This window comes from Eptatretus burgeri, chromosome 3 (genome assembly GCF_056783735.1).
Source record: "Eptatretus burgeri isolate ZD-2024b chromosome 3, Ebu_testis_v1, whole genome shotgun sequence".
In the NCBI taxonomy this organism is placed as follows: domain Eukaryota; kingdom Metazoa; phylum Chordata; class Myxini; order Myxiniformes; family Myxinidae; genus Eptatretus; species Eptatretus burgeri.
In genome coordinates, this window is record NC_140963.1 from 52,389,730 (window position 1) to 52,401,568 (window position 11,839).

General features: G+C 50.0%; 1 protein-coding gene across 11 annotated transcripts in view; it reads right to left on the minus strand.

The window, feature by feature from the left end:
* LOC147029875 (inositol 1,4,5-triphosphate receptor associated 2-like) overlaps window positions 1-11,839 on the minus strand; it is a 261,910-nt gene that overhangs the window by 38,310 nt on the left and 211,761 nt on the right. For all 11 annotated transcript variants that reach the window (XM_085873334.1, XM_085873330.1, XM_085873335.1 and 8 more), the window contains one exon: window positions 4,897-4,953. In XM_085873334.1, the coding sequence (XP_085729460.1) occupies window positions 4,897-4,953 (57 nt within the window). The remainder of the gene's footprint in view (window positions 1-4,896; window positions 4,954-11,839) is intronic.

Genomic DNA, 11,839 nt, shown 5'->3' on the forward strand with positions numbered 1-11,839 from the left:
TCAGTTAAGTCCATTCAAATGTTTCAGTGAAATCATGCAATGTTCTTCCTCCGTATATACGAAATTAAAGATTCTCCGTTTGCATGCTGATCCAACTTGTGGAAATTGAGTTCTTTTCCACCACATCGGGCGATATGGCAATTCATGTCAAGACAGTGGGTGTGGCTACAACTGCAAAAGTCTTTCAATCCCCTTCATACTGAACAGAGAGCTCCATCTTGTGGGAGAAGAATGTGTGGAAAACCATCCTCAACCAATTTCTTTTTTGAGTTTAAATGAAAAACACTTTAAAATTGTACTGTTCACCTTGAGACAAAAAGGTCCATAAAATCAGAAAAGATAATTACTTTTTTTGATGTAATATAGATATTTAAGTAATAAACAAAGAACTGAACATGGTTTTTAATTCTCATAATTTTTTGAGGTGTCTCAGTTAAAACAACAAACCCGTCAGGTACTGCCTCCACAAATTCCATGTAAACTGCCATGACGAGAATTGAGGGAAAGATTGCCAGCATGCAATGGATAATGGCCAAACAACTCGCTTCAGATTCGTCAGAAAGTGAATTTGACGAATAATTTTCTGATCAAGAATCCCCAGATTATGAGGACAGTCAAAATCATTACGTAGAAGGTGCTGTCAGACTGTACCTGTATGAACCAGAGGTCGAGATGACGTCATAGGAGGGGTAGGGCCAATCAAGCATTTTTTTTGAGGGCGGGGCCAATTGAGTGTAGAAGGGCACCAAATAACACTACAATCTTCCTTTCAAGATATTCATTCAAGAAAAGAATGACGATTAAGTGTTAACTGAAGCCATATCAATTCATAATACCAAAAATGATTTTCCGATTCTGTGGACCATTAAGCGCAATCTCTTCTTATTCTTCTCCTTTGATGGCCCTCATTATTCCCTCATACTCATTATTGGGGTTAGCAGGGGACGGGCTGTGGGGTGGGAATTGGTCTGGAACCGGCGAGCCAGGACTGATATTTGACTTGAAGGAACATTTAATTTCTTCAATGTGCCAGTAATAACTTGCCGACTTCACAAAATACACTGTGGGATCTTTAACACCCACCAATATTCCCAGTGCAAGCAAACGGATCCTCTGGCTTAACGTCTTTCCGATGGATGGCAAACATATTCATACATCGTCCTATACGCAAAATACCAAGGTGACAGTTTATAGGTGGGTCTAGATTTGGACCCAGGCAAGACAGCTCAAAGCCAAGTGGCTCATTAATCTGAGCTATCCAGCCAGCCCTTCAGATTTAAGTGCAACTGTCCGTAAGCATTTCATGCTTACATCTGTGGTGAAGTGGGCCTGCGGGTGCAGGGCGTGATGCGGGGAGCGTGGTGGAGGCGTGGAGGAGTGGTTTTGGAGTGATCACGTGCTTGCACGGGATATAGGAGTGCGCGCCGCCTGAGGCGTTGCGGTAGCCTGTGTAGTCTGTAGTAGTGTGCATCTGGACGGGCAATAAACAGTGTTCGAGAATCCTCACGACTGTCCGAGTGCCGCTGCCCTCCGGACACCACAGTTGGCGACGAGTCTGTTCGGATCGGCGTGTGCAGAGTGGTTGGGTTGTTGGATCGCGGCAGCGAGTAACTCAGCGCATCTCGCGCGGTTCGAAGTCTACACCGGGCGAGGGTCCCGGAGGAGCGCATCGCGAGTTTCGCGCGCCGCACGCACAGGCTTCGGGGCCAGGCGTCTCACCGTCACGGAGGGCTCAAGCATGGCAGAAGGTCGGGGCACGGCGCACGGACGCGTGCCCGTCTTCATCGGAGACGACTTCGAATTGTTTTCTGAACAATTGGGCTGCTATTTCCACGCGAATGATGTGGACGATGAAAGCAAACGCAAATCGATCTTGCTCGCCTCGCTATCAACGGAGCATTATCGGCTGCTGAGTGATTTGGTAGCGCCAGATAAGCCCAGTGATGACGGGCTGTCGTTTCAGGATATTGTGGAGAAGATGAAGGCACACATGTCGCCGGAGAAGTCATTGCAGCTCGCTCGATACCAGTTCGATCACCTCGCAAAGGTTGCGGAGGAGCGCGTTGCAGATTTCGTGGCACGGGTGAAGCATTCGGCCGTGGCTTGCAAGTTTACGGCGGAGGAGCGTCCAGCGCGACTCAGAGATAGTTTTATTTTGGTGCTGCAAGATGCGAAGATGGTGGCAGCCATTCTGCGGATGCGCAGTGTCGACGTTACATTCGACTCAGCGGTCGGGACTGCTTCAGCTGTCGAGCAGACGCTCACGGATGTCCGCACCATCGCCAGCCAGGACGTGATGGGTAGTTCCGGCTGGGGCATGTCGGCTGACCCGGGCTCTACGCGATGACCCAGGTGCCCCAGGTCGCGCGCGCGTCTGGCGGTGCGAGCTGGGGGCGCGCGCCGCAGCGCGGCCGCACCGGGAGCGAAATGGACTTCCAGGGATGCTGGGGGTGTGGTGGTCCGCACCTGCGACGGGTGTGCCCGTATAAGAACACCGTGTGTTTGCATTGTCACAAGGTGGGAAACTTGAAGCGTGTGTGTCGGATGGCGGGGGCCGCCGTTAAGGTCTTGGATGGCGAGGTGCGGGACGACCCCAGCGACCTGGGGAGCGGCCTGCAGCCAGGGCATAGCGATCCCAGCGGCCCGGAGCAGGAGATGCAACCAATGTTGAGTCTGTTTTCGATTGGTCCGGAGGTGACAAGACCAATCGGGGTGGAGGTCGAGGTGAATGGCGAGCCGATCGTATTTCAAGTTGACACCGGGGCCGCAGTGTCGGTCATGGGCGAGCGGGCGGCTCGTGGTCTTCGCCTGGTCAAGACGACCTTGTCGCTGTGCACGTACACCGGTGAAGCGATTGCACCGCTTGCGGTGGCAGACGTCTCGGTGGTCTACCGGGGTCGAAGCGCCCTACTCTCGGTGTTTGTGGTATGAGGGGTGGGGGCCGCCCTTTTGGGCCGGGACTGGTTGGCGCACCTCGGGCTGGATCTCCAGTTCGTACCTCCAGGTGCTCCGGTGCCTCCTTCGAGACCCGAGCGCGAGGTTCTGGCGGCAGGAGCCGCAACGATGCAACGGGAGCGGCCGTTCATTGCTTCCTGCGACGATGATGTACGGTGCTGGAGCAACGGGAGCCATGCCAGCCGCGATGAGCTCTCGCGCTTCGGCTGCGCTCATGATACAGTGTGCGCCCGTGTCGTTCAGGCAATTTCAGCGGGGAATTGGAGCGAGCCAGTCACATTCAAGATGTTCGCGGATCGCGACCGTCGGCGACAAGCAGGTCATTGCAGGGTCGCGACGACGACCGAGAGACGGACACGTGATGTGATTCATGGGTTGCTGTTTGTTGCGTGTTTGATTTTCATTGCTTGAGTGATGCAGTTTAGCGTTGTTAAAATAAATGCCAACAGTTCGTGTGTGAGAATATGTTTGGCTGGGATCAATCGATGGGATGTTCGATATGACCGATGTGATATGAAGGCCTTGGGGGCGATCGTGGCAAATAAAGAGGTCTTTCTGGTCTCCAACTGCGAGGGCAGTCCACGGGTCGTTACCCTGTCATGTGTGGGGATTATATTGGGAGAACGCGCTGTACGGAAAGGGGAGTTTGCATCTGCGCAGACGATGTTCTTGTTGCTTTATGGCCTGACTGGATGTGATGTGTGGTTTTGTATGGGATTGCTGGGATTGCAGCCGACTAATTGCCGGTTCGACTCGCGTGTGGGTCTCAGAGATCAACTCAGAGCCGGGGCTGGTTCACTGTTCAGCGTTACCACCACCCCTGGTTTCGGCAAGGTCAGACGTGCCTGGCGCCTGGGGCGCAACTCTCTGTTCTCGCCAATGCCGTTTGGACGTACGTTGGAATCTCGGTTGATTGTAATGCGTGGGTCTGTTATGGGGTTAATGGTGCGCCCAGCCGACGGCGCTGTTCAGCGTCACCGCCCAAGGTCAGACGGGTTTGGCTGGGCGGCACAAACTGCGCTGGCGCCACAGAGTCCAGACAACGAGCTTCCGAGCTCGGAATGTTTATCTGATTCGGGTCTGTCTGGGGGAGATGTGCCGCCTTGTCGGCCGGGGGCATTTGATGGTGCCGGGGGAGGTTCGCTCAGGAGGTCGTCGCGACCTCGCCGGAGGGCGTGTGAGCATGAGCCGCCTGGGGGGCACTTCTGCTGCGTAGTGATGCTGTGCTTCCCGCCTTGCTTCTTGATATCTGTAACGCGGTCAGGGTTTTTGTGGGTTCGTCGTGCGACTCGGTCTTCGGAACCTGTCCGTTGCAGTTCAACTCGCTCACAGCGACACGTTATATGGTGTGATGTGCCTACGCTTTTTGGTTATTATCGTTTGTGTACCTCTCTGCTTTTATATCATGGTATTCTGTGCCGATTATGCTTATTATGATGATGGTCGTTTTATGATCATAGTTTTAGGAGGGAGGAGTGTGGTGTAGTGGGCCTGCGGGTGCAGGGCGTGATGCGGGGAGCGTGGTGGAGGCGTGGAGGAGTGGTTTTGGAGTGGTCACGTGCTTGCACGGGATATAGGAGTGCGCGCCTCCTGAGGCGTTGCGGTAGCCTGCGTAGTCTGTGGAGCCTGGGTAGTCTGTAGTAGTGTGCATCTGGACGGGCAATAAACAGTGTTCGAGAATCCTCACGACTGTCCGAGTCCCGCTGCCCTCCGGACACTACAACATCGACATGCAAATAAATGAAGTTCGACATTTCGCAGTGTAGGAACAGGAACAGTGCAGGAACAAACAATCAATGAATATCATACAACACTTATGAGTATCTTTCAAAACATTCAGTATGATTTTCAAGAAAACTATGTACAAAACCAGTTTGTGCAATGAGACAAATCAGGAGCTGCTAGGATTAAGGTAACCTGGAGAGTTGCGTTCATACTTGCCTCACAAAGCAGCTGCTCCTTGTGAGACAACTCAGTCAAAGCTATTCCGAGCTGCATCTGTTTGACACAAAGTAACCAAAGACATCATAAAAGGAAGTGATAATGGCCATGTTATAAATGATATAAAATGTGCCAGTTGGACAAGAAAAGGATAAGCCAGGCGAAAAATTAAAATAACAAAAGTATGCATCATTTTCAGAGAAAACTAACGCAAATTTTTTTTGAAAATAAAGGTTATGGCCAAACAGAAAAGTTAAAATAACGAAACAAAATTGTTAAATGAAGAATAATATTACAATTGAAAAATGGTGACAGAGATAGTTTGTAGAAAAGAAGGATGTAGGGATTGAAATTCACTTTTTGTAAAGTTTTTATAAAAAAAATTGCGTTTTGCATCAGTCCAGAAACATCGTGATCAACCCCTCCAAATCAAACAGGCAGAGATCAGGAAGTAAACGTTCCTTGGTAATAAAAGCCCGACCAACAGATCCAGGCAGTTTCAGTTACAATGCAAGCATGTGTTCTCGTGGAATTGTGGGTGTGGGTATAGGTGTGTATGTGTTGCAAATGAACTTTTGTGCTTGAATTATGCAAATAGACAAATTTTTCCAAATGGCCAAAGTTCTTGGATAACCAAATTAGCACAAACTGGAAAAAAGGAAATGAGGCATCAATAATGTGAGCTGACCGAACAAGTCCAACAGAAACAAATTTGAACATGTGAACGAACGAACGAACGCGCACGCACACACTTCCTTAAAAGTAAAGAGTTCATAGAAAACCTTACCCTGTACCACACAGTTTTGAGATAAATATAATAATAACACGACTACTACTACTAATAATAAATAAATAAATAAATATATCCAAAATCCAAATCCATTGGGACCATACTCTGTGCAGAGCGTTGGTGCTGTCAAAGCAGTTTCCTGGGCTATTGGGCACAATCCTGGACAGGTCACCACTCCAACGCAGGATACTTGGATGGCTCAATCATCCCAGCAAGCTGGTACTCATTCTGCCGACCTCGGAAGGATGACAGGCAGAGTCAACCCCACCTGGTATTAATTCAACAGCTGAGTGGGATTTGAACTCAGGACCATAGGACCCCAAAGGCCGCCATCCTAACCATTAAGCCAATGCCAGGCATATGTATGTATGTATGTATGTATGTATGTATGTATGTATGTATGTATGTATTCCACTGTACACACACACACACACACACACACACACACACACACACACACACACACACACACACACACACACACACACACACACACACACACACACACACACACACACACACACACACACACACACACACACACACACACACGGGCGGGGTCTACAAGTGGCAAATTTGATTGGTCGTGATGACATAAAATAGCATAATATTTTGTTCAAGTACTGCTACATGGAAGGGTTTTGAAAGTGCCAATAAGTTGATTTGTGTTCCATAGTGTTCAAGTATATAATTCAATTGAAACAACATGGAGATTGCAGAATTTTTTTTTGAAGTTTACCAATGTTACATCACCTTATTTAAGATTTTAGAATAGTTCTTCATGCCTGGTTGGGTCCATTATGACGTCCTGAATAACAGTAAGTTTCCCATTTGGAATGATTTTCAATTTTGTTCGACTGCCATCCAGGCAGAGTAAAAAAAAAAAATTATCGTACTTTCTGTGCTGCATGATCGGAACAAAATTCAGAGACAAAGTAGTGCTAAACTGCAAGTTCGTTTTCCGATTAATGTTCCGATTCGTGTTCAAAATATAACTGAATTGAAATCAAGTTATTCCTTGATCATGATTTGATGTTTGCTGAGACATGGACAGATAGATAGACAGATGTGAACCAATTGCTTAACCCTGCTTTTCACTTCAAATGCACAGGGTAAAAATGCAACTGAAGAAATAGATCACAATGAGACCCAAAATATAAATAAACGAGAAGGGAACTCTTTGACGTCACCAGACATGCCTCCATCCACATTAATACATCAATATACATACATGTTCCAAGTTTGATTTAAATCCCTGAATCCAGATTCAATATCCATACTAATAAATGTCAATGCGTGTGTGTGTGTGTGTGTGTGTGTGTGTGTGTGTGTGTATATGTGTGTGTATATGTGTGTGTGTGTGTGTGTGTGTGTGTGTGTATATGTGTGTGTGTGTGTGTGTGTGTGTGTGTGTGTGTGTGTGTGTGTGTGTGTGTGTGTGTGTGTGTGTGTGTGTGTGTGTGTGTGTGTGTGTGTCCCCTCCATAACTCCAAAACCATAAAACTGAGCAGCCTGAAACTTTCATGCATGGTAAGAAATTTCCACGGAAGCGCACGACTGAAAATTGGGTGTTGGGGTTAATTAAAACACTCCATTTGACTTATTTAATTACATCCATTATCAGGTACATCTCAGTCACCACTCTCTATGGGCTCTTAAGGTGTATCCAAGGTAAGCTAGCTGGGGTCTGAAACCGCCATGTTTTTTGCCCTGTTTAACATTGCCTTGACTTGGAACAGGCCACAACAATTTTAACGATCAAGTTTTTGGGGTTTATTCCACTTTCCTCACTCATATTATATATCGAATGCCTGTTCATCATAGCTATGAATCACGAGGTACATTTATAAATGCCTGGAAACTTCAGCCTTTGTTGCTTTATTTAATTTCTGAAAAACTCAATACATTTTTGAAATTTCGAGCGATACAGAACTCTATCGTTTTTGGCCCAATCTCTCAATGGTGAAGAATGACTTTTAACATGATCAGATCCAGAATCGGATCTTCACCAAAAGTGAACGAGTTCTTCCTTGTCACACACCAAACCTGTCCACCAAGTTTCATCTGAATCCGTCCACAACTTTTTATGATATCACGCGATATATCGTTTTTGGCCCAATCTGAAGAATCACTTAAAAATGAAGCTGCTGCATAAACCAACCCAAGAAGGCCTACACAAGTGAGAACTTTGTTTACCTTGTCTAGCAAAGCACTTACCTTGTGTAGGCCTTCTTGGGTTGCTTTATGCAGCAGCTTTGGCTCGTGGAGTGTGGGAGGTGTTAATTAATTATTTATATAATCCGAGCCACCTGGGTTTACTCGATTAGGTGAGAGTTGATTGGTTATTCACTCCATTCACAGGTGAGATGTGGGTTGGTCTTTATTATTTAAAATATATATACACACATATATATATATATATATATATATATATATATATATATATATATATATATATATATATATATATATATATATATATATATATATATATACACATATTGTTGTGGTTGAGGAAATTCGCAAACCACCATTCAGGTCCCGTAGGTGAGATATCTCTGTAAGTATATGTGTAGTTAGGCCCAAACCCGTTGTTTAGAGGGAATAAATGTCATTCATTCGGGCTGTGACCCTTCTAGATAGCCGTTTTTCTTTTACTATCTTTATTTTGGACCAGCCGCCATTACTACCATTACTACCACCACCAACCACGTCTCAACAGCCATCACACAACAACCACCAACCGCAACGCCGCTTCACAACCACAGCCACGACCCTTGCCGTCACATCTCGCTCTCGCAACCATCGCATCACCGCCATTCCCGCGCCGCTTGTGGACACCGATCCTGGACTCGTGCAGGGCGCGCGCCGAGCGGTGGGTGCAAAAACACCAGCCTTTCCGAAGAAATCGGATCAAAAACGATTCACGCCTACTTCTGTTCCGTCCCATCAGTGAGCATGGGGCGATTTGGCCCCGCCTCCAAGTGCGTCTGAGTATAATCGCTATATGCAGATTCGTGGATCAAAAAGCATTCACGCCCACTTTTCCTCTGTCCAATGGGGAGCCAGCCAGAGGTAAAGGGTTGAAGGTGAAGGAGCGAAGCCACGGGGGCTATAAAGGGCCGCGTTCGCTCGCCAAAAAAGTAGTTGAGTTGGGAAGAGTCAAGTTGAGTTGGGAAGAGTCGGAGTAGTTGAGTGAGTCAAGGAGTCAGTCAAGGAGAGTTGAGAAGAGAAGAGTCAGAGAAAGCAGTTGGACGGAGCTGAGGAGAGTGGAGAGTTGGAGAGGTGGCGGCGGCGAAGGCAGTCGAGAGGGCGCTCGTGTCAGAGTCGGGGAGCTGCGGAGAGGGGAGGCCGGTAACGCGACCGAGGTCGCGGTGGAGACGCTCGTCGCGGGACCCGAGCCAGCGAGATATCCTCATTCCCCCGAGCATCAACAACCCCCTCCTGTTTCCCCCCGCCCGGCTATGCACCATGCTGGCAGGAATCAGTGGGGAAATGCACGAAATGAAAACGAGGATGGATACAAACACAAATGAAATGATAAACGAAATAAAAGGCATGAACGAAAAGATGGAAACAAACGCACTCAAAATGAAGGAAGAAATGAAAGGGCTGCGGGGTGAGACGCGGAACATGGGCCGAAGCCTGCAGGCGGGCATGAAGGCAGTAACCGGGGAGCTCAAAATGGCGACGCCACGTGTGGGAGCGAACGAGCTGGGAGGGAGTGCAACGGCTGTCGGGCCCGCGGTGGAGGCGGGTAAGAAAAAAATAATTCGGGGGACGTGTTGGGCGAGGGTCGTGACGGAAAAAGTGACGGTAACCGAGAGGGACAAACTAATTGGGGTGACGGAGACGTGCACGAGGGAGATAACAAGGGAAGAGACGGAAATAATAGTTGAGACAAGGGAGGTAAAGGGTGAAGAGGTGACTGAGTTGGCAGAGACACGGGAGATGGGAACGATAGAGGGAAGACTACACGATGAAGACGGGGTAAGTGACGCACACACACACACACGGAGGTAGTGGAGGATAATGGGGGTGAGCTCGCGGACTGGGTAGAGACCCGGTGCGAGCAGCGGGATGGCCTCCTCCAGGAACGAGGGGAGGGAGTATGCCCCCTTGAAGCGAGTCACGACCAGGTGAGTTCGGTCGTGCTTTGCGAGGTTGAGGGGACGGGTGCTGTGGACAGGTGCACGGAGAGCTTGGGGGGTATAGAGGCCCCGGAGACCCTTGTGGGGACACGAATCCCCAGTGTGGTTGTCCCTGTGTGTGTGGTGCAAGGTGTGAGTGCGTCCCCGTGTGTGGATGAAACCGCCAGTATGGATGAGACACCGCGGGCGAGTTCCCCCGTGTGTGTGAGTGAGACACCGCGGGCGAGTGCCCCCGCGTGTGTGAGTGAGGAACGATGTGTGAGTGAGACACCGCGGGCGAGTGCCCCCGCGTGTGCTTGTGAGGCACGATGTGTGAGTGAGACACCGCGGGCGAGTGCCCCCGCGTGTGTGAGTGGTGTAGTGGCAAGTGTGCCAAAGGGCGTGCTTCCCAGCATGCCGTGTGTGGATGAGGCACCGTGTGTGAGTGTCGCCGTGTGTGTGAGTGAAACGGCCAGTATGAGTGAGGCACCGCGGGCGAGTGCCCCCGCGTGTGTGAGTGGTATGGCCTGCGTGAGGGAAATGGCACGAGTGAGTGGAAGGCCGCGAGTGAGTGGAGCCACGTGTGCGAGGGAAATGGCATGCGTGAGTGAGCGGCCGAGTGTGAGAGAGACAGTGTGTGCAAGGTCGCTGTGTGTAAGGGAGATGTCGGTCGGCATGTGTGAACATGCAGCCGCGTCTCCCGGTGTGAGTTTAATGGTGAGGTGTGTTAGCGCCGTAACACGCGGGAGTGCGTGTGTGGAATGGAGACGGAGACTGCGACAGAGGAAAGAAAGCCGAGTAGCGGCTGTAGATGTTTCGGGGACCGTGCCGGGTTCGCCCAGCAGCGAGCGCGAGGTCCGTGCTGTGCAACGCACGAGGCCCCCACGTGCTCGCTTGCGAGAGTGAAGTCCCGGTCCGGAAACGCACGCGGTGGATTTGCCGATCCCGCGGACGGACAAAGTTTAGGCAGGATTATGGATTTGGACCGGACGGGTTCTCCACGCGATCGTGTGTGTTAAGCTCCAATGGGCAGAGCACATGTGCTCGCGTGGGGAACCCCTCGAGACGTGGGGCTTGTGTTTTTGTTATGCGCACGGTGACGTCATGGCTGCACGTGGGGTTGGAATCCGGCAGGAGGGGTATCCCTGCCGGATGGTACCGTCCAAGGAGGGACGAGGTACACGTGCAGCTGCATGACGTCACGGGCAGGTGCAAAGTGCACAAGCTGTGAGTTGCCGCGCTGGTGCTGCGCATGTGAAAAAAAAAAAAAAAGGGGAAAAGCAAGCCTCACTTTTCGGGTGCACAGGATTCCCGGGCAAGGGGTGGAAGACCCCCCTGCCAGGGCACAGGATGGAAACTAGTTAGGTGGAAGGGTTAGCATAGCTAGACCGACTTCATGGGGCAGGGGTAAGTCCTCATGGAGTCCGTGGAATGGATGAGTTAGAGGGATTGTTGGTTGAGATTTAGGTTGGGGAAATAATTTTTGGGACATTTGGAGACAGTGACAGACAGTGAATGTGTAGTGGGGACGTAGCTTAGCTACGTAGTGTTAAAAGGAATGTGCTGTAGTTTAAGGGACGACGTGGGAGCACGAGTTAGTTAGGGGATGTAGTTAGGAGGATGGCGGAGTTCAGCGGTGTGTGTGTTGAAGAGTTGGTGAGTTGTGAGGTGAGTACTTGTTGAGTGAGTAAGGCCAGCGGGTCTGTGTGAGTGGAGCGAATGGGGAATGCATGGTGCGATGAGTGATTGGGGGGAGGAGTGACCCCCGCCCAAGGGACCCCGGGATCAGTGTAGAGTGAGTTAGCTGGGTTAGTCAAATTGAAAAATGGAAGTCGTTTTGTTGTTGGTGTGAGTGTAGGCTCGAAACCCGTTTGGAGGGGTGCAGGAGCCCTGTTGACGGGCTGGGAGCGTGGCTGCGAAAGGTGAGTATCGCTGAGTGGGTACCCCGGGCACCAGGCTAGTCGGCCGTAGTAGGCCAAGGGCCATGGGTGGCCGGGATAGCGCAGTGGGCATGGGTGCGTCA